Here is a 24458-nt window from a genome sequence, read left to right on the forward strand (position 1 = left end):
TGTACAATTGTGCCAAGTTACATCAAAATCCCTACATGCATGAAGAAGAAATGCTCCAGACAAAGTCATTCTTGTATCTGACCTTTGACCTTTAAGTGTGACCTTGACCTTAGACCGAGGGACCTGGTTCTTGCGCATGACACTCCGTCTCATGCTTGTGAACATTTGTGCCAAGTTGTATCAAAATCCCTCAATGCATGAAGAAGAAATGCTCCGGACAAAGTTTTCATTCTTGTATCCTTTGACCTCTAAGTGTGACCTTGACCTTACCCCTAGGGACCTGGTTCTTGCGCATGACACTCCGTCTCATGATGGTGAACAATTTTGCCAAGCTACATCAAAGTCCTTTCATGCATGAAGAAGATATGCTCCGGACAAAGTTTTCATTCTTGTATCCTTTGACCTCTAAGTGTGACCTTGACCTTAGACCTAGGAACCTGGTTCTTGCGCACGACACTCCCTCTCATTATGGTGAACAACTGTGCCAAGCTACATCAAAATCATTCCATGCATGAAGAAGATATGCTCCGGACAAAGTCATTCTTGAATTTTTCATTCTTGTATCCTTTGACCTCTAAGTGTGACCTTGACCTTAGACCTAGGGACCTGGTTTTTGCGCATGACACTCCATCTCATGATGATGAACAATTGTGCCAACTTTCATCAAAATCCCTCCATACATAAAGAAGATATGCTCCGGACAAAGTCATTCTTGAATTTGACCTTTGACCTCTAAGTGTGACCTTGACCTTAGACCTAGGGACCTGGTTCTTGCGCATGACACTCCGTCTCATGATGGTGAACAACTGTGCCAAGTTTCATCAAAATCCCTCCATGCATGTAGAAGATATGCTCCGGACAAGGTCTGTGGACGCCGCCCGCCCGCCCGCCCGCCCGCCCATCCGCCCGCCAGGGGCGTTCCCATAATACGTCCCGTTTTTCAAACGGGCGTATAAAAGTAAATTCTCTGTAAGCAGTACTATGCAGTATCATAAAATTTCATTGAAAGAGTTACACACAAAATTAAAGTAATTCTACTTGAAGTAATATAATTTATTAGTAACATTAGAGAAATTTTATTAAAAGTGATACAATTAAGTATGCATGGAATTAATCCCATTAAAAGTAGTACAATTCAGTATTCATGAAATTAAAGTAACTAGAACGTCTTCCTTCACTATTCTAACACAAAGTTTATTTTGTAATTTCTAAATAAAAATTGTTTCTATTCCTTTCAAGGCATGCAGATCGATGAAAAACATGAAATAAGGGTAAGATTGATGAAAAACATGAAATAAGGATAATGACTAACCTGAAGCTTTATTATGATCATCTTTCAACTGTGTTTGTGGCGAGTGCAGGGTTGGATGCCCTGGTGAGGCAACCATACCATGCCGGGACACGGGAGATGGCTGAATAGATGGGGAGTTGGGCCAGTTCCTCTGCCCTGGGGATGGCATAGCAAGTCCAGTGTTAGGATATGGTGAACCACTGTCACCCATGCCTGTACAAAGAAACAAACACACATCTTTAAGTTGAACACTCTGTGAATAAAATGATACCAGGTCTCTGGTCGTACATGGTATACCTGATGTATACATCATATCATTTCATCTCTTGATATAGAGAAAGGCCACTCACTCAAGCATTGCTGGCTCAAGCATCTGAGCTTGGTCAAGCAATCTGTATGGTAAACAATCATTTTTCTTATATTTTCTAAGCCTGTATTGCTCCAAACCTTGGTTAGATAAGTATTTTGCTCATTCCCTCGGCCTCCAGCAATCAGAGTTTATACTGTATATGGGTTTCTTCCTAATTAATATCTAAAACATCAATGAATGTACAATGCAGCAGTTGGTTATCATAGCCGTTTGTCTCACTCAGTGCTTCAGAGTTCCTTCATATACACATCTCTCATAAAATCAAATAAAGTTTTGTAATTTAGTTCATATATCCTTCTTATTTTTCACTTTTCAGCAGAACTCAAAACCAATATGAATTGTTACCTTAATTAATGGAATAAAGCTTTTTCTTCATAAGAAACATACATGTACCTTGTGGACTGATAAATGAGCTTGCAGGAGATTGCATGTGTATTCCAAGTGAACTTGGTGATGGTGCAGGGACAAAAGAGCCTGGTGATGGCACATGTAGCTGTGGGTTACTAGGGGAACCAGCCGCTAGAATGTTGCCTGGAGATGGGGTACCAATAAATGTTGATGGTGAAGGAGCAATTTGCTGTAAAAAATATTTTTTAGAGTTTTTTAAGGTTTAAAAACATCTACCAGTTCTGTTTATACTAAACTTAGTTACAATGAATGCTAAAACTACATTTCTAGAACTTTTTTTTAGATTTTTACTAAAGAAGAAAATGTAAGTGAAAGAGTTGAAAGCTTTGTAAAATATATTAACAAAATATACTATACACTCATTCCCTTCTGTTTGTCTTAAACAAATTGTGTAACAAACAAGCTAGGTCTAGACTGCAAGTCCAACATTCCACTTCAGGTAGACAAAACTACCTTCTAAAACTTTGGGTTTTTTTCAGATGTCCAAAAGAAGAACACACCAGTGAAGAAGCTGGAAGCTGAACAGTTTTGTAAAATATCTGTACAAAACTTTTTGTGACTTGGACAAGGATGCCCAGTGACATAAACTACAACTATTGAGGTAAATCAACTACATGTAGCACTAAAATGTTTGCTGAAACAATGTTATAGTTATTCATCAGCCACATATACCTCAGCTCTCCTGCCGCCTGGTGAGCCTGTAGACTGGTGAGACTGTGAGATATTGAACACGTCCATGTTGTCCAAATTTACCATTGGGGATGGAGGGTTGTCATCTTCTGTAGTAGAACGGCGATGAACGTTACTTCCAGTTACTGAATCATCCACAAACATACCAAGAAAGGCCTGAAATACAAATATCATATCTGTGTATAAATGCCTCATGTTCTACCATCTTTTCTCATTCCCTTAACTAAATCTTTTGAAAATGTTTTTTTTCCAATTTTACAGTTTTTGTTGCATTTAAAGTGACACAGACTGTTTAGGACATGTGATTTTTTCAGCTTTTTATGGTGCAGGAAGACCTTCATCTGCCACTCCAGGCATTATTTCATCACAGGCAGGCACATGGATACAACATCAAACTTCACTAAGCAATATTGATGACTTCCTTACATGAATAATTCTACATCTCAAGAAAAATATCAACATGTGTGAGAAGAAAATATCTATACAAATGTGTCCACAACAGAATGGTGAACATGATTACAATATTTTACCTTCAGCATAGGTATAGGTGTGAATCCTTCAGTGGCCTTGCTGGTATCAAACAGACTGTAGGCTCCATCTCTTACTGCCACAGCTTTGTTACTACGGAAATGTACATCTAGACAGTAACTGGTGTCTTTGTTAAGGATTGACAATATACTTACAATATGGTTATAGCTAAGTAAGGGACATAGAGAAGATATTTTGAAATACCTCTACTCAAAACTAGTTGGGCAAGAAAAGGGGTGGTTGGGGGACAGGAGACTCATTAATTTATACTAAACTGATGGTTGTAATATTTTCAGTATGTACTAATTTATTTACTGTTGATAGAGGATATGTTCTCTTCATATGACAATGATGATTATGTACGTATTTCATGATTCTATGCCTAAAAGGGTCCTTTGACTGGAAATAAACACTATTCAATTTCATTCTAAAACTAAACTTTTTTCATAAATTTTCATTCCTCCAATTTACCAATAATGTCAGTGGAATGTCAGATTATTCAAGTTCTGTTTGCTTTTAACAGACAAACTAAAGTACATTATTTTGATAACCATCTGATACAAATGAATGTGCCAATAGAAACAGGTCAATCTGTAAGCTTTCTTGTCATTTATCTACAACAAATACCGAGGATTAAATGTAATAATGTGAAAGGAGTATGGTGTAATATTTCAACAAATAAATATACATCCAACGTAATTTTTCTCTGAAATGAGAAATCTACCAATTCACATGGATTGGGTTGAAACTATGAAATTTTATGCCAATATAAAATGAAATGATTTCACAGTAATGTTAACAGTAGTATGAGAAATGCAAGTATGTGCGAAGAAATGTGCATCTAAACTAGACACTAAACTGCATTATATTTTAGTACTTATTTCTTGATATAAAACCTGTCTTTTTTGTGTGGAAGGGATGGTTTAACATCACACTGACACAATTATAGGTCACATGGTGACTTTCCAGCTTTTGATGGTACAAGAAGAAATCAATGCCCCGAGCAAGAAAGGCTCGAACTCACATGAGGTGTGAGTGATTCAAAGTCAGACCTTAACCACTCGGCCACAGAGGCCACTGATATAAAACGTGTGTAAAGGATACTTATTTCTGTAAGAGATTCGGACATGTGTAGAGGACTGTGGCAGAACTGTAAAACCCTGTGTAGACTGTTTTGGGTGCTGCAATAGAAGTACACATCATGTATTATAAACATATATGCATGGCTACAAGAAATGTGTGTATCTAAGTTTGTTTAACCCTTAGCCTGCTGCAGGCAAATTTAACAGCCTTTGCAAACAGCTTGGAACCAAATCAGACGCCGATTAAATCGGCGTCTGATCAGGTTCCAAGCTGTTTGCTACTCTGACAATATTTCTTCCAATTTTGGAGCAAATTGAATGAACTTTACAATTTTAGCAGACGACATTTCCAGCAGACGACAATTTATCTAGCATGCTTAAGGTTAAACTCATTTTGAGTTTTTATGGGATATCATTACATACCTAAATATAAATAGTATCCAAATTGTACAAGTTATAATCCTGTAACCTAGCCTAATAACCAGAAGCGGCCATAAGCACCAGTTACTGGACTAGCAGTAGGTGGCATCATTTTTGACATCATTTCACCTTGTATCATTGTGAAAAAAAAATGTTCTCTGATTTTTTACATGTTTAACTAATTCAAACTGATGTAATAACTCATTAAACAGCAATGATGTTACTTACACAGTTATTAGCACTGCTTAGCCTTTACTGGCACTTGGGCCTTGCCCCCATGCAAATATAGGCTTAGTTATGCTAAAAACCACTTCATGCTGCCATTACCATTTAGTTAAGTGTACACAAATTTTCAAACGCCAATAAAAATGCTTGGCTAGTTTGAAACCATAAAAAATGTCTGATAATTTTGACAGAAGCTTGCACTTTATTTAAAAAAAGAAAAAAGAGTTAGACTTGAAACTTACTGTGCCTACACCAAGTATTACTGCAGATGACAATTTGTGAAGGGAATTCATTGGTGACCACGTATCATGGAGTATCTGTAAAATGAAAATCAGCTGTGTGATTATTTGTATAAATTTACATTTTACATATTCATTACACAAGTTGAATTATTGTATAAATGAGATATAGCTATATGACTAACATTGATGTTATATAATGAGTCTAAAAACTTCAGACGATTGGTTGTTTCTAAGTGCTTGTAATTTTCAAATCGACCAATAAAAGGATTGAATTCTAATAATGTTATCAAGTGGGTTCATTACCTTAGGTCTCATATTTGATTGGTTGATTTTTAGCTTAGTTTTGAAATAGACTAATAGCATCTCAGCATTTTATGACTGGTCTCCTATCTCATTTTTATAAACTCGGAGCCACTACCCGTGCCTTCATGTAACTGTCAGGATAAAAGTTAATTTCCACTAACCCCGATAAGAAAACAAAAGGTGAAATAGAAAATGTAGTTTACCTGTATTACATATGACAATGACCTTGTTGTATTAAGGTCATGCTGAAGTTGGGTTGCCATGACAACATGAGGATTCATGGGACTGGCCTGGCCTTCTCTCCCCAATGACAAAACAAACTGTTTCTGATCACATCTCCAAAAAACATGCATCTACAAACAAATTCAGTTTATAGGCAATCATAACATATATATATATATTTGCATGTAAATTTAAAATATCTGAGATATTAAATACATATTTCAAAACACAAACAAATTAGAACATTTCTTTAAAGCCTTAAATGACACTATCTCATAAGGTCACTTGGCAACATTCTAGCTTATCAATATACATTGCACATATCCCTGTTTTAGTGGATGCAATGCCGTAGGCAACATTAAATGAGTTCAATGCTCTGCTAATCCAAATGAAATTTCTAACATTCCGGTAAGTGTACAGTGTACAGTGTACAGGGGCTTTTAAACTTGTATGCTGAAAAACCTTGGAGCTTCAGTGTTAATCCACTGAACAAAATCCCAAGGATCAAATAAATTTCCCTTTCAGTTTATCTTTAAATGTTGCAATTCACAAATTAATATACTCATGACAGAAACAAAATTTCATGCTGATGAAATTTATCAATTAAATAAAACACCTCTCTAGCCTGACTCACAGTTTAGCAGAATGCCTTTTAATTCAAGTATCCTTTAATTACCATCTCTTTCAGGCTTGTGGTCGGTAAAAAAATTATCCTATGAGTCCAATTACTTGGAACTGACACTACCAAATCGATCAACTTACTAGACTAGGATATCCTGGACCATATATTACACTCAGTCTCTTGTAGTTGTAAGATTTCACTTTTGTTATCCCTTGTAGTCCAGTCTGATCATCTGAAATAGATTTACTTATTCTCAAGACAGGTCAAAACCATAGACTGTCATATCAAATGGTGTACTGCAAGTAACAAGTCATTTCAGTTTATCTTAGATCAAAACTTTTCTCGGAGAACCATACACATCAGAATTCTCTACCCATGAAAGTGTAAGCAATAGAATGATGGACAATATCCATGCTCTTTGTCCTCAAACCTATTTCTAAATACCTTAACATATATTCATCTAAAGTTCTGTCATAGAATGTTAGTGTTTACAGGCTGAATACATGCTTGTCAATCTTACGTATAAAAGAAACCTTGGTGGTGAAGCCAAATTACATAATGTAAGCTGCCTGGATTTGTCATTTTTTAATCATTTGGAATTTCAATGGTGGAACAGACTTACTATGCACAACAAAATACCTATTTAAAATTAGCCTATAACATTTATTTATTTCTGCCATTTATGGAAGCCTCCAATTTTTTTTCTGCAAACAAAAAATATGATAATTTTTGGTTTGCATCAAAAAGCTCTTTTGATCCTACCAGCAAAGCAAGCTAATATATTTGACACCATTAACCTTCAGCCTGTTGATGGCAAGTGATTCTGCCTTTGCAACTAGTGCAGACTAAGATCAGCCTGCACATCCATGCTGATCTTGGTCTGCACTGTTCCCTATTCAGTCAATAAATTTTCAGTGAACACCCCTTCAAATAATAAATGGTTCTGCTTAAACTGAATGATGGACCAGTCCAATTAAGAAATTTAGCAGGGTAAAGGTTAAATAAACAGCTATAAAAGTATACCAGTCATCATATCAGAGAATGGTTTAACAATGGAATACAGATTGCACATGGCCGTCCACTCATCCCACAATTCTTTCACTGTTTTCTGGTGATTGTCTGAGTGTCGCTCGTAGCAACAAATCACTCGCTGTGTTGGCCCCGCCTCTTTTGAACTCTGTGTTGGCATCAGGTCATTTGTGAACAGGAACTGAAAAATATACAAAAATAGTTTTGTCTGTTACTGCTTTACATCATATGTACACAAGTTTAAGCTTTGCAAATCACCCTGATGAGGTAAACAAATGAGAGGTTAATAATTTATGCTAATTTTTATGCAAAATTCTTCAAGCAGTTAAGAAGATATGGAGTGGACACAAAAGTTACCTCCAAATGTGACCTTGACCTTGTATAAAGTGACTTTAGTCATAACCGATTGTCACTGCGTTATCATGGTGAATATTTAACAGCATGGTGTATAATTATCAGTAACAACAGCACTAAAAATCTGAATCTGTAAAACATTATTCTAATATGACTAGCAAAAATCATCACACAATATTATGTTGACATCACGCTGACAAGATATTTAGCGCCATGTATGCATCTAGAAATAACGCTTTCAAATATTTTACTCAATAGCATGTTTAAAACGAAATGTCACATTGCAAAACTGTCTTGATTAATTTACACACACACTGAGTTGGTTATTCGCTTTGCAGAATAATTCACCATCATTTTTGCTGAATCTGAACTCTTCCGCAAGACGTATTACAATTTCCGGTCTTTGCGTGTATAAACAAAGGAGCATGATGACCTACCATTTGGCACCATGTGACAATGTATGCGTGAAGAAACAGTTCTATCATGTTTGATCTAAATTTTACAATAAAAGAGATATTAAAAATCATAATAATTTATAAGAAAACTGTTTTGCTATATATTATTTCTTACATCAGATTTAGGTAAGTCTAAATCTTACTTCAATCTGCCAGTATCTAGCTGGTTTAGTTACACTTCTGATTTTACATGACAGCAAACTTCTTCTGAAAGCTTCACAATCTGCTTTTTTGACACTCGGTACATCAGGGAAACTAAGGAAATAGATATATACTTTACAGCATTCTTACAACATGTAAAATATGATATTTTGAAATAAGGCCAGCATAGAGACCTCTAGAAATGTGTCTTTTTTTTTGAGGACTGTTGCATTATTTTTTCACTTATAAAATGTAATGGTGTTCAGATAATATATACATGTAAGTGTTACAGGCATTACGTTGAAATTTCTGACAAATCTGTCAGGTTAAGAGAATAAAATTCAACACCTTTGATGATGGTTCCAAACTATCAAAATCCATCTCAACAGTCAAGCTTGTCTTACCAAATGACAGTAAGAAAGCAATCAAAATAAAAACCCATTAAATTCCTTTTTAATTTGTCTACTTAACAATGTATGTACATTCAATATTTCAAAAACATCTTTTGAATTTTTTTCAGGCGGCTGGTAGAGAGCAGCTACACCATGTGAATTTTCATACAGATGGCCCATCTTCCAAAACAAGTTATGAAACAATTGTCACTTGTCAGTTACTTTTATTACTTTTATAAATCTGGTATAATAATAATAATGTGTTCCAGGATTTTTAACCACTAAAGACTTGTTCTCTGCAAGCAACAGACTATTTCTATGCATCAATCCAGAGGACGTTGAACAACTTATAAGACACTTTGCTCAAATTTTAATGCAGAATATTCGCTTTGCCTCAGGATCAAACTCTCTTGAATTCATAGTTTAGTGATCTACCAACTCAGCTAACCTTGTGGACCTTTACATGTTTTAAATTTTTTAAAAAGCTGGTTTGTTCAAGTACTTACTGTATAATATCCATCACAAGTCCCATGGCCTCTTTGTCCACTTGTATATTGGTATGTAATATCCCCCGTTCCATCAACTGAATGGAAAAAAGTGGAAAGTGCTCAAATGGTTTTAGGGCATTTATAATGCATATCCATTCAATGTAGTTATGACAAATGATAAAATTACTTGTGTGAAAAATTACTATACTGCTTTGATGGTCATATTGGACTTTTGTTAAGAAATCCATCACACTTTCCTTCTTGATTACCAGAAGAACAAGAGCTGTCATAGGAGACAGCGCACTTGACTATTTCGATGCTGGATAGTGAAACTGGGCACATTTGACGAAGCTGGAGCTGTCACTGGAGTGTTTAATGACTCCAACATGGATGAAATATTGGATAATAGTTTGAGTCTGTGTCAAAAGTATTAAGTAATAAGAGGGATAAGGATCAAGTGTATCAAAACATTAAATATTAAGTATAATTCTTCGGAAAAAGGGGGCATAATTCATGAAATATTGGTGCAAGAGTGATGCACCTTGTGTCATGTTGAATCAAATCTATTTTGTAATAACTGAGATATAGTGAAAATGCATCAAAATTAACCTTTAATTCTAAGTAAAAGGGGCATAAATCATGAAAAACTGGTACATAATAATAATAATAATAATAATAACTTTATTTTAAGAAGGTGACATATTAAGAGTACATAGTATACATACAACTTATTTCCAATATGGCCTTCTACATAAATGTTAAAACACAGTATCTACAACAATAAGAGTATCAGTAGCACAATTTTAACGACAAACACACTTTAAAAACAAACTCGATTTGAAATGATTTTACCAGGAGAATAAATCAGTGTAATTCATTATGCATGCATGTACATTCATCCATCAATATCATAAAGTTTAAAAGCTACCTTATACGACATAAAATGCATGATAATTGATGAAGATTTGAGAAACAAAATGAATAAATAAATAAATAAAAATCTCAGTATTAGTAACGTTGTTCTTGTAATAAATAATCCTTAATTTTTCGTTTAAACGTTAACAGATTATCTTGAAGTTTGATGTTTGATGGAATGGAATTCCATAAATGTGTGGCTTTGTATGAGAATGTTTGTTTCAAGTAGTTTGTTCGGGGCTTTAACAAAGAAAGATCTTTACGAGTCGAGGAACGAAGATTATATCTATCGTTATGAGCAAAAGATAATAATTCAGACATATATTTTGGTACAAGGTTATGGTCACATTTAAAAACCAGTACTGCCATGTGGTAATTGCATCTGTTTTCAAAAGTGAGCAGATTCAGAGTTTTAAACAAGCTACCTGCAATACGATTTTTTGTTATTACACGAATTGCCCTCTTTTGTATATTATATATTTTATCAGTATCTGATTTACAGGCAAGCCCCCATACAGTACTGCAATAGTCCATGGTTGATATAATATATGCATTATAATATAACATCTTCATTTCATCGGTCAAAAAGTACGAAATTCTTTTTAAAAGTGCAACCTTTGAGTTAAGTTTATTCACAACATTGCGAACTTGTGCATGCCACGTTATATTATTATCTATACAGATTCCAAGAATATTTTGACTTGTTACATTTTCAATTATCGTTCCATTGATAAACAGTTCAAGATTCCTTGCTTGTTTCGTTTTATAATTTGTACTTAGAAGCATACATTTTGTTTTTTCCGGATGTAATGACATATTATTAATTTTGCACCATGTGTTAATGAGGCTAAGATTACTTTGAAGCTCTTGCTCTATAACTGAAATGTCAGTGTCGGATTTATGCACAGTAGAATCGTCAGCATACATGTCAATATTAATAGTGTCTGAAATAAGTGTCATATCATTTATATATAATATAAATAGTAAGGGTCCTAAAATCGAGCCTTGTGGAACTCCAGACTTTACAAACAGTTTTTTAGAATATAAATTTCTAATTTTAACTAGCTGAGTTCTTTTCGACAAATATGATTCAAATAATTTCAGTGAGTTATCTGTAAAATGATAAAGCTTTAGTTTATGCAGTAATATTTCATGGTCGACAAGATCGAATGCTTTTCGTAGATCAAGAAATACGGACCCTACATATTTACCACTGTCAACATCTTTCAACCAAGTATCAATTAAAAGTGTTAAAGCAGTGTGGCATGAATGTGTAGGACGAAAACCCGATTGTTTCGTGTGCAATATATTTGTCTTTTTGAAATACAATTGCAACTGTGAACCAATATGCCTTTCAAATATTTTAGATATGGTAGGTAAAATTGAGATAGGTCTATAATTACTTGGATTCTGCTTATTCCCTTTTTTAAAAATTGGAATAACGTAAGCATCTTTTAATTTATCGGGAAAAAACACCACTGTGTATGCTTTTATTTATTATAGATGTGATGGCTGGAGTTATGAAATCTCCGCAGTCATGTAGAATCTTTGGGCTTATTCCGTCTATCCCAGTAGCTTTTTTAAGATCAATTTTAGATATGATATTTTTTACTTCCAAAGGAGTAATGAAATCAATCTCAAATTTGTGAAATGATAATTTTTCATCTAGATAATGTTTTAAATTTGAAAAATTGTCACTGACAAATTTTGTTTTTTCAATTATATTTGAAATATTTATAAAATGTTCATTTAGGGCATTTATTATATCAAGTTCTCCGTCTACTACTTCATTGTTTTCTGTTACAAGTGTATTTGGAATAATTATTCCCTGATTAGATTTATCCGTATTGGATATATCTTTTAGACTTTTCCATAGGAAACTTGGGCTTTTGTTGTTTTTTACTGCATTATTGTAAAATGTTTTCTTACTTTTCCGTTTTAAAATATGACACTCTATTTCTGGTTTTCTTGTAATTGTCGAGGTCTTTACTTTTGTAAAAATAATCTCTTAGATAGATTGCCTCTTTTATTTCATCTGTGAACCAGTCAGGTTGAGTTTCTTTCTTAATTCTTTTTTCCTTAATCGGTGCATGCTTAAGAAGTATGTTATTCAATATGTGATATAGTAACTCTAAGGCATCATTTGGGTCTGTTATTGTATCAATTGTTTCAAGCGGTGAGCTTGCCAAATCTTTTTGGAATAAATATATATCAAATTTATTGAAACATCTATAAATTATTGTATCATGTCTATTCTTTTTCAAAAGATTACTTTTAGTTGATCTCGTAAGCGACACTGGGTAGTGATCGCTGATTGCATACTCGGGCACTATTATATCAGTAATGAAATCTTTCCTTGTGGTATAGATGTGATCAATGATTGACGAACTATTTTTACCAATCCTTGTCGGAGTATTAATGAGCTGAGTCAGTCCAAATTTAGAAATAAATGATTCCCAACCTTTGTTACTGAATTTATTTATTTTATTATTAGGACTATATTTAATGTTAAAATCTCCGAGTGCATGAATTTCATAATTATTATGATCTGCTTGACTGAACTGGCGCTCATACAAATCTGTCCATGTCTGAGTAGAGTTAGGAGGTCTGTATGCAAAGTTTAGCAAAAATGGTTTGTTTCTGCATAAATTTACTTGTATCCAAATGGATTCCATATTTTCCGTCTCTAAATCATAGCGTCGTATATATGGGATTTTATTCGATATATAAACTAGTACACCACCGCCTTTTTTCAACAAACGATCTTTTCGCTCAAAGACGTAGCCATTAATATGTAAATTGCAATCATCGATTTTATCTGATAAGAATGTTTCGCAAAGTCCTAATATATCAATTGGACATTGTTTTAATAAATATTGCCTAAGTTCGTCCAGTTTATTAAGGATATGTTGTATATTTAGATTTACTACATGTAATCCCTTACTTGTATAACAAAACGGCTTTTTATTATTTCTACTATCATCATCCCTCGTATTTGCATAATTATTTTCATGAGAAGAAGTGATGGCAAACTGTCTACTAACATGTTGAATAGAGTTCAAATTATTGTTATGTTGACACCGGAGTGTTTGAATGATATCATTTAAACACTCAGAAAATATGAATTTGAGATTATATAAATTTACAGTACTGTTTGAATCAGAACCCTTCGTTTCGTCATTCTCAAGTATATCTAACCGACTGTGATATCGATTCATGTAAATATAAGACTGTGAATAAATACATTTAGATGCAGACGAGAATAAATCAAACATTCTTATAAACAATTGTAATAATTGTGACCATTGAAATAATATTAAGTGGTTATACATCCTCCGATAATTATTTATATCAATTTTTTTCAAAATTACGCATATATCTTTACCCTGTGGAATATCAGAAGTACGTTTACAACTTACATTATTACAACATGAGCACAACTGAGCTAAATGTTCGTAAATGTTTTCATCTTTGACGCAGTAAGAGTGTTTGTCGTCTTTGTCCTATTGATTTCGGTGCAACATAGGTGTCGAACGACTATTGCCTCCCCATCCTGTTTTATATCGCATTTCAGGACTGTAATAGAGTTAATGGACCTTGAGCCATATGATGTGGGTGATAAGGTGGAACAACTATTTTAAGTTTGAATCAAATCAATTCAGTAATAACTGCGTTAGAGTGAAAGTGCATCAAAACTTTAACCTGAAATTCTAAGTAAAAAGAGGAGATAATTTATGAAATAATGGTGCAAGAGTTATGGCTTTTGTGTCACATGATGTGGGTGATAAGGTGGAACAACTATTTTAAGTCTGAATCAAATTCATTTAGTAAAAACTGAGATAGAGTGAAAGTGCATCAAACTTTAACCCAAAATTCTAAGTAAAAAGGGGGGATAATTCATGAAATATTGGTATCAGAGTTATGGACCTTGTGTCATATGATGTGGGAGATAATGTGGCACAACTAATTTCAGTTTGAATCAAATCCGTTCAGTAATAACTGAGTGAAAGTGCACCAAAATTTTAACCTGAAATTCTAAGTAAAAAGGGGGGGGGGGATAATTCATGAAACACTGGTGCAAGAGTAATAGCCCTTGTGTCATATGGTGTGAGTGATGATGTTGAACAACTATTTTAAGTTTGAATCAAATCCATTTAGTAATAACTTAGATAACGTGAAAGTGCACCAAAACATTAACCTGAAATTCTAAGTAAAAGGGGTGATAATTCATGAAATATTGGTGCCAGAGTTATGATCCTTGTGCCATATGATGTGGGTGATGATGTTGAACAACTATTTTAGGTTTGAATCAAATCCATTCAGTAATAACTGAAATAAAGTGAAAGTGCACCAAAACTTTAACCTGAAATTCTACGTATAAAGGGGGGTTAATTCATGAAATATTGGTTCAAGAGTTATGGACCTTGTGCTATAAGATATGGGTGATGATGAGGAACAACTATTTTAAGTCTGAAGTAAATCCATCAAGTAATAACAAGGATAAAGAGAAAGTGCATGAAAACTTTAACCAAAGTGCGGACGCGGACACTGACACCGGTCGAGTAGGATAGCTCTCCATACTTTGTATAGTCGTGCTAAAAATTAGCAAACTACAATCAAAATTGCTCAAGAGACAATGCTGTCTATTAACCCTTACCCTGCTGAATTTCTATAATGAACTTGTCCATCTTTCAGTTTGGACAGTATCATTTACTGTTAAAAGGGGTGCTTACCAAAAAGATACTGATTGAATGGCAGACAGTGCAGATCATGATCAGACTGCAAGGATGTTCAGGTTGATCATGATCTACACTGGTCGCAAAGGCAGAATCAATTGTGTCCAGCATGATAAGGGTTAAGAGACTCCTTTTTCAGTTACTTTATGTGTTGTTAAAGAACAAATTATATTGTATAAAGCTACCATTTGAGTTAAAGATACCATTTTTTGTCCTTACCATTTGTGGTCTCTTTAACACAAGTTGTACTGTGTAACAAAAAAGTAACTTTCTGGCTTTAAATCCAGAAACTGAAGCCAAAATTAATACAGTAAAGAAAAAAAAAGAAGTTTTGTGTAACTGACTATAAAAGAAAGATCCTTCTTTCTTTAGGAGAAAGATGGTTTGGTGGTCAGTGTTAGCAAGTCGACCTATAAAATCACAAGTTTGAACACTAATGGTTATAAATATTGCACCTCCCAATACCACAAGAATGCATTGTCAAGGAAACAAGATTTGTGAGTGACTCAAAAATCTTTAGGCAAAAACCATTACTGTTTTTTTTTCCTTCAAGAAAATGAAATCACAGTGATTCACAAAAGGCTTCAAGCTTTATCAAGATTCAACTAAAATCAGTAAACAGGATCCTACCTCCTCTCCAAGGAAAACAAAAGGCAATTTCTCCTCACATGCTGCCACTACATGAACTAAATCAGTGACAAAGTATGGGGATGTCTTCTGTTTCTTTCCTACTGGCTCAAGGTATTCTCCGAGCAATAACTGAAGAAAAATAAACTTTGTTAAATAAAACAGTAAAAAGGGCTCAGCTGAGATACTTATTAAAGATCAAACTTTCTCATTAAAAAGAAAAACATTTTCTCCCAACTAAAATTGAACATTTAACTTATTATACATGGCTTGATAATATGGAAATTGCATATTAAAAATATATAAATGTCTACCATTGCAGGTCCACTACCTTAAAAGGAAATTACATAATACTGTATTTTATTTTATGCTAACTAATGAAATACTGTATTCTATCAGTTAAATATTTTCATATTTCATCACTCACACTGTGAAAATATGAAATCTATATTTTCACACTGTGAGAGATATAGCTCCGCCCCCTCATTACATTGTGTATGAATTTTAAATTATTTGCTTAAAACAGGATGAAAATTGTAGCCGCACTTTGTTCTTTATAGTATATTTCTCGATTCAAATTATTTTACTTAAAGAGAATTTCATACCGTTATGCAGCAAGAAATAAAACAAAATGGAACTTTATGTTGCATGCGTCTTTATAACGTCACATCACGTCTGACGTCATGTCTGTTTACGCGCGTCTGTTTCCCGCGCTGAGATTAAAATAGTTGCAAAATGCACATCTCAACGTAATTGAGCATAAATAAAAAGAAAATTTGTTTGTTTTTCGTGAATATAGAATATATCTCACCTCGAAGTGAGAAAATTTCAAATATTTTCACGAGCGCGTGAGATATATTCCATATTCACTCAAAACAAACAAATATCCTCTATGTAACATAAAATCAAAAATGTCCAGCGATCAGTATATTTTGTTACTGTCAAGCCATGTAATATATGACACAATTTTACCTTTCGTTTCCTATGGAAGCTCTCTATCTCGGATTCTTCAGGTTCTTCTACAAAATAAATATTTTGTTGGGTTTAACACTGCACCGACAATTATAGGTAATATGGCGACTTTCCAGCTTTGATGGTGGAGGAAGACCCCAGGTGCCCCTCCATGCATAATTTCTTCATGAGCGAGGACCTGGGTAGAACCATCGACCTTCCATAAGCCAGCTGGATGGCTTCCTCACATGAAGAATTCAGTGCCCCGAGTGAGGCTCTCACCCACATCAATGAGGGGCAAGTGATTTGAAGTCAGCGACCTTAACCACTTGGCCACTGAGACCTCTTATCATATTCTTAGGAAAGAATTTGTATTCTTCAATGGAAACTCCAAATAAACCTTAAAGATAACACTGTATAGGATTTATATTATTAAATTTTCATAGGTTAATACATAGACTTGTGTACTGATACATTATAAGACATTTTTCAGTTCAGTTTTCAGACATATCTTGATATTTTATCAAATGAAGAAAATTACATGTCATGAATTAGCAGTCCTCAGTCCCAGAGGAGGACCACATGTCCTGTACCTCTAGGTAGCCATTAAAATATCTGCATACATCCTCAATGACAAACAGACATAACTCTGCCACCAATAAGAATGTAATACGCGAGCAAGGATGAAATCATCATTGGACTGCCATATGACAATTATGATTTTTAAGATGTATCTTAACAAATATTTAAAGGGCAAATCAATATATGCTTTTCCGATAAGGCAAACATGTAGTGCCCATTCTTATGACTATAACAGACATTAGAAAACAAAACACCAAGAACTTACTATAAATACTTGTGTATGGACCATTTGTAAAGGCAAATGTATCAAGTGGTATAAGTCGAACTGCTTTAAGGAAAGTTTTAACAGAGTTATCCTCCCCTAGCTCCACTTCCGTTCCCTCAGCAAGACATGGTGCTGTTTCGAGAAGATGGTATACCAGTTCAACAGATCTTGGTGGATTATCTTCTACACAAGCAACCTATATGTATTACAAAAGACCAAGAAATATCAGTAAAACCGATGGATGCTCCCCGAAATTTGCATATTAAAAGAACAAAAGTGGAATTTACTGACTGGGCACAATCATACAGTTTACTGATGTTGAATTATCAAAGGGTAATATCTCATTGAAAACTCATTCCAAAGGATAATATAGAAAATATGCGCACCTCCTCTTTTGAGTAAAGCATCCTATGAATTTTGGCTGAGATATACTCCTGAATGTGATGGCACTATAGTTTACTAATGCTGAACAATCAAAGGGCAATAATCAGTGAAAAATCATCGAACCAAAACAGGAGGATACTGCGCAAATCTCCTCTTCCTATGAAGTATGGCTAAATTCCAACTGGTGGTTGCTGAGAAATATTCTGGACAAGAAATGTACTACAGCATACTATGGGCAATAACTGGGTGAAAAATCATCTGACTGGAATACGAAGATTTTATGCCCATCTCCTCTTGACAGTAAGCTTCCTATGAAGTATGGCTATATTCCAACTAGTGGTCGCTGAGAAATACTCCAGACAAGAATTATTCTATAGCATTCTATTGTTGAATAATTAAAGTCGATGAAAAATCATCCGACCGGAACACCAAGATAATATGTGCATCTCCTCTTGATAGTAAATTTTCCTATGAAGTATGGCTAAATTCCAACCAGTGGTTGCTGAGGAATACTCCAGACAATAAATGTGGGATGGACAGTCGGACGAATTAAATATGGTTGAAATTAAAGAAAACCCATTCTTGTAATTCAGTAGACATTGCCAATTTGCGCAATTTTCAGGAAATAAAGGGCCAAAGCTCTGACTGGAACTATCAGGCTTCTCCAAGAAATTTTGACAACATTTGATGTACACCGGATAAGAACTGTTCCAAGTCATTGACCATGTTGAGTCAATTATCACAATTCTGAGTAATTCAAGGACCATTATTTCAGAACTACAAGGATAATATGATGACTGAAACTGTTCACGTTAGACAACGTTTATTTGTGAATGATGCCTGCCTGCCTCTGGTCATCAAATAATGCGTTCCATTTTAAAAGTATAAAAAGATTTCACACACACAATTTCATTTATGAATGGTAAAACTTCTGTTTTTCCAGTTAAAAGACTATAAAGTAATAATAGTAAGAAGCAAAATGATAGCATCAGTAAACACATAACACAACAACAATATATTTTTGCCTGTTTTTATTTTTGGAACTCTTTAAGGCCTCGACGTCTCAGAAAGTTCACAACATAACAAACTGACTCTTACAGTACAGGATATGAATGTTGTACGAGTAACTGAAACATACCATGATATTAAGAGAAAGCTTACCACATAATGATTTGGTTGTTTTGGCACAGGTACATACAGTCTGTGTTTGGGTAATTCATCAAGACCATGATCAGACTGGTTCACTATAGGTAGGTTATGACAGGCTACTGTATGCAGACAATTCACAGACCGTTCACATCGCAATATAGTCATCTGTAGTCTGTAACATGACGGAAAGAAAAGGTAATATGTAACATGATGGAAGAAAACTTAAGCTGTAAAGTTATTAGTTAACCTGTAAAATGGTGAATGAAAAGATAATATGTAAAATGGTGGAAGAAAAGTTATCTGTAAAGGTAATCTGCAGCAAAATGGAAGAAAAACTAATTTGTAATATGATGAAAAAAGCTGTTCTGTAATATGATGGAAGGGGACATAATCCATAACATCCAAAAGGAAGAAAAGTTAATTTGTAATATGATGGGAAAGGTCATTCTGAAACATGATGGAAGGGGAGTTAATCTGTAAAATCCAGAAGGAAGATTTAAACTATAGTATGATGGAAGAAAAGTTAATCTGTAATATGATGGCAGGAAAATCTGTCTGAAACATGGTGGAAAAAATAAGGAAAAGGTTCATCTTTAAGTTAAGAGAAGAAAAGTTACTCTGTAAGTTGGAATTACACAATGAAAAAATATAACATGATGAAAGAAAAGTTTGAATTCAAAATAAATAAAAGAAATTGTCCATCATCAAACATGGATGAGTGACCTGAAATACATTCTTTGAAAGACTTTCAACAGAGGACCCAAGTCCCTGCTACTTAATTGACCCCGGCAGTTGTGAGAGGGAAAGAAATTTTAATTCACTGACTTCATCCTCTTTTCTAGAAAGGCCCCTACAGTTGTGTCAGTATTTACCTCAAACTGGTGTAGGCATATCTTCAACACATATTGCCTTTTACATAATTTTCATACAAGTATCAAAGTCAGGTTATTTCAACCCCTAGTCCAGGTTATGTAACAGTGGTCAGTTAACCAACTAAGCCTTCCATGACTACAAACCAGAATTAACCTGTTTTCCCAAACCTTACCCAGGTGGCTGGCTATGCTTTTAGAGATATTGTCCACTGTCAAATTATTATAGCTTTTATACAGCTTTACACTGGGATCAAAATTCTGACTTTTTGGGTTGGAAATATTATGCTCTACCTGCTCAAATAATTTGGCAGCCACTTTAATGAACTAATCAAATCAACTAAAAGAAGCTCAGATCTAAGAGGGAACTTTTCCTGCAGTATTTACATATGCACAAAATAAGAATATAAAAAATTCCATACCTCAAGCTAACAAGATGCTTCTGTATATTTTTTCTATCTCCATTAAGTGTCTCTTCAAGATCTTGCAAGACTGGAAACTCTGAAACAAGATAAACACTCTTTTAGTAGCGGAAAAACTTCAAACATTTCAAGCAACTAGATGTATGTCCATAGGATAATGGTGCACCCACTTCTAGTCACTGTACAGTCATAATTTATGTTGATAATGCAAGGCAAAACAGAAACACAAGATAAAAGAAGAAACTGAGAGTAAAAAAAAAAAAAATCTTCAGTTTTCCCTGTTTCATGACTTCTTTACATACGCACATTCTTACAAACAGACATTTATTTGTTTTTTGTTTTTTTTTTGTTACCAAGTACCCATCAAATGACATAAAGTACCCAATAATTAGTATGGAATGAATAGAATGTACTGTTAACTACTGTCCTCAGTACCCAACAAATGTCTGTGATACAAACTTTTAGGCCCTTTGACCATATTTTTGACTAAGTCAAGGGCCATTTCTCTGGTCTGGCTGAGTGAAATCCTAAACAAAACCCCAGGTGCATAGCTTCACCTGCTAAATAACAATCCTATGTTTCATGTTTGATGACTCTAAGTCAAATATTTCTTCAGAATTGCACAACATAAATTTGGAAAGACTGACAGACGTACAGACAAAGCAAATCAAAGTTAACAAAAATTTAGTGCAACAGCACATGATCAAATCCACAAGCTCAAGACTGGAAATTCAAATGAATGTTGAGTTAGCCAGACTTCAGGGCAGATTGCAATGTTATACCTAATGATGGCAAAGAAGCCAGCAGCATTCCTCTCTGAGCATCCACTGTTATACGGAGTTGTTCTGATGATGTACAGGGATAAACTACAGGGACATGGAGACCTAGAGGTAAATCTTTGATCTCACCTAAAACACAAAAATAATGTACACTGGCATGTAATGATACCATAATGATTTATCCATTTTTACAACAATCATAAAGGCAACATGGCCTTACTACGTGATTCTGATGTGCAAGTTTTAAGTGTTAAATTTTGCTGGAGGTTTCTTTTCTGACACTTTAAATTATGAAGTAAAATTGTATCCGCACAAATGATAGAACCTTAATTTGTATATCTTGGGCTTTGGTCTTAGTTTTGCAGGTCACAGCAAACACTAATGAAGGACTACATGTAAAAACAGCATATATTACATCCTTCGCAAATATATTTCATTTGCATGCAACTTTAAGGTTTTGGCCAACACAGCTTTTCAATTGTACTTATAATTAATTAAATTTAGTGAATTCAATTTTGATGCATCGAAAAAAAAAATCAAAGTTAGTCCACCGCAAATAAGAATGATTTCACAACAGTGGGATCATCAACAGTTTGTAATCTCTTGTCAATAGTTATCCATAAGTAATTAGTCTTAAGGAATAATACTTTAAATGTAATGCCAGGGAGATGGATGGACTTAACAAAAAATCAATTTACTCACATTTGCCTTCAATAAACCTTTGAATGGAATATGACAAGTCCTGAAATTTAAAGCAATACCTTTCTACATTTCTATAATATATAGCTGTAAAATCTAATGGAACTTAGAAACTTTCCAGCATTCCTGGTAAAGGAACACCTCCAGATGCCCATTCAGTAATAGTTACAGAACAAGTACCTGAGTGGAACTAATAAAGTTTATGGGCATGTCTTACTCAACTTTTCTCGAGTCTGCAACTTTGACTTATTGATGGTAAAATATTCAAGCTACTTGAACTATTGATATTTTGTAAACTCTCTGTAGCCCCTGAATGGCTATTCATGCAAAATTTCATTACAATCTGTGTAAACGCTGCAATGACAGAGCAAAAAGAACATTAGCATTTTAGACTTAATAAAACATTTTAACTCTCTGCCAAGGGTATGCAATTCTATTCAAGGCTTGTTGGATTTGCTGTGTTTTTGTTGGGTTTTAAACCATTTTCCATCAATATTTCATTTACATACATACAGCAGTCAGTTAACCTGAATGTAACAACCAGTATTCACATGTTCTCAGCAATTAACAGACACCTTCCAAACATAAATCCAAGGCTGAGGTATAAAAAGACTTTAAATATTTAGTCAATCTTACAAACCACACAAGCTATGCGTATGACCCAAACTTATGTTATATGTTAGGGCACCCTGGCTAGAGCTCTCCTATAAATGGATATCAAAGAAAATCAATGAATTATTCCAGACAGTCAATAAAAATAAATTCTTGCAACCTTCATAAATGTTTTTGATATCTGCAAACCTTACCTTCAATTTTGACCTTGTTCTGACCTCAATTGTTTGCATAAGCAGTTTCTCTATGGAGAGATGTTCACTCTGTATTGTAAGGCCAATCCTACGACACTCGTCGGGCAACATGGAGGGGACATGAGACACACATAATTGTTTCGCATCATCCTCATCATTCACATGGACTGACAGCTTATATCCTGGAAAAAAAGAAAGAAAGGTAAGTGACAGCTTGATGCCTTTCTCTGATGAATTTTACATCATTTGTTTTTCATAAAAAAAATTACAATGAAATAATATTTCAGCCAATTATTAGTTTTTTTTGTATTTGGGGTTAAGCTCCATTTTTCAACAGTAATTCAGGTATGTAATGGCAGGTGGTTAACCTAACCAGTGTTTCAGAACTCTGTACCAGTACTAACCTGTTCTCCGCAAGTAACTGCCAACTTCACCACATGAATCAGAGATGGAGGTCTAAATGAATTCAGACACCATTTCTTTTATCAAGAACAAATGCTCTGCTCTGGGAATGAACTCAAGACCGTGTGATACGTAGAACTGCACTCTTCCTATTGAGCTTATTAGGCAGACTATTCAAAGACAAAGATATGAGGTGATATTAACTAAACATTTTGGACAAATTAAATTTTTAAACACACTTACTTATGGCGTCTTGCTGTTTTTCCTTTTCTTTCTTTGTATGATCTCTGGAAAATAATATATTTCATCATCATTATTATTTGCCAGGGACTAATTTAAATGATTTTGTGAGTGTTAATCTGCAAAAATTAAACAAGAGGGCCAAGATGGCCCTAGGTCGCTCACCTGAGAAACACACCATAACACAAAATAACAGTGTAGAGGGAGAGAGTTTTACAGGGAGAGAGTTTTTAAAAAAGCTAATATAGCTTCCTACTCAATCCTTAATGTTGCTATATGTATTATTGTAACAACTGTAATTATACTGAATAAAATATTGTTTAAACCAACAGTGTAAACATGTTTATCAGACCTAGTGATTTCATGGAAATAAATATTCTGACCAATTATCATTAAAATTGGAGCTAAAATCTTGAGTATAAGTGAGTATTTTCTGTGATTTGGCCTAGTGATCTAGCATTTGACCCCAGATGACCCATATTCGAACCAAACTGACCAAATTTCATGAAGATCAATTGAAAAATACAGCCTCTATCGCATACATAAGGTTTTTGTTTGATTTGACTTAGTGACCTACTTTTTGACCCAAGATGACCCATATTCAAATTTGATTTAGATTTCATCAATGCGATCATTCTGACTTAATTTCAGAAAGATCAATTGAAAAATATAGCCTCTATGGCATACACAAAGTTTTTCTTTGATTTGACCTAGTGACCTAATTTCTGATCCCAGATAACCTATATTTAAACCTGACCTATATTTCATCAATGCAAATATTCTGACCAAATTTCATGAAGATCAAATGAAAAATACAGCCTCTATTGCATACACAAGGTTTTTCTTTTATTTGACCTAGTGACCTAATTTTTGACCCTAGATGATCCTTTTTCCAAATCAGCCTAGATTTCATCAAGGATATCATTCTGACCAAAATTCATGAAGATTAGTTGAAAAATACAGCTTCTATCGCATATACAAGCTTTTTCTTTGATCTGACCTAGTGACCTACTTTTTGACCCCAAATGACCCATATTCAAACTCGACCTAGATTTCATCAAGGCAATCATTCTGACCAAAATTCATGAAGATTAATTGAAAAATACAGCCTCTATGGCATACACAAGGTTTTCCTTTGATCTGACCTAGTGACCTACTTTTTGACCCCAGATGACCCATATTCAAACCTGACCTAGATTTCATCAAGGCAATCATCCTGACCAAAATTCATGAAGATTAATTGAAAAATACAGCCTCTAGCGCATACACAAGGTTTTTCTTTGATTTGACCTAGTGACCTAGTTTTTGACCCCAGATGACCCATTTTCAAACTTGGCCTAGATTTTATCAAGGTAATCATTCTGACCAAA

General features: G+C 34.3%; 1 protein-coding gene across 1 annotated transcript in view; it reads right to left on the minus strand.

Moving 5' to 3' along the window:
• Positions 1 to 24458, minus strand: part of LOC128556470 (mediator of RNA polymerase II transcription subunit 14-like) — a 45036-nt gene that overhangs the window by 7636 nt on the left and 12942 nt on the right. Inside the window, exons 11-30 of the mRNA XM_053541729.1 lie at positions 23092 to 23135; positions 22447 to 22628; positions 21644 to 21683; positions 20945 to 21070; positions 20163 to 20241; positions 18884 to 19043; positions 17339 to 17534; positions 16513 to 16559; positions 15544 to 15672; positions 9281 to 9357; positions 8385 to 8496; positions 7427 to 7613; positions 6544 to 6635; positions 5763 to 5912; positions 5257 to 5331; positions 4392 to 4468; positions 3290 to 3407; positions 2742 to 2915; positions 2055 to 2238; positions 1313 to 1504 (exon numbers count right to left, since the gene is read on the minus strand). Of these exons, the coding sequence (XP_053397704.1) occupies positions 1313 to 1504; positions 2055 to 2238; positions 2742 to 2915; positions 3290 to 3407; positions 4392 to 4468; positions 5257 to 5331; positions 5763 to 5912; positions 6544 to 6635; positions 7427 to 7613; positions 8385 to 8496; positions 9281 to 9357; positions 15544 to 15672; positions 16513 to 16559; positions 17339 to 17534; positions 18884 to 19043; positions 20163 to 20241; positions 20945 to 21070; positions 21644 to 21683; positions 22447 to 22628; positions 23092 to 23135 (2441 nt within the window). The remainder of the gene's footprint in view (positions 1 to 1312; positions 1505 to 2054; positions 2239 to 2741; positions 2916 to 3289; positions 3408 to 4391; positions 4469 to 5256; positions 5332 to 5762; positions 5913 to 6543; positions 6636 to 7426; positions 7614 to 8384; positions 8497 to 9280; positions 9358 to 15543; positions 15673 to 16512; positions 16560 to 17338; positions 17535 to 18883; positions 19044 to 20162; positions 20242 to 20944; positions 21071 to 21643; positions 21684 to 22446; positions 22629 to 23091; positions 23136 to 24458) is intronic.

The sequence above is a fragment of the Mercenaria mercenaria genome, chromosome 4 (assembly GCF_021730395.1).
Source record: "Mercenaria mercenaria strain notata chromosome 4, MADL_Memer_1, whole genome shotgun sequence".
Taxonomy (NCBI): Eukaryota; Metazoa; Mollusca; class Bivalvia; order Venerida; family Veneridae; genus Mercenaria; species Mercenaria mercenaria.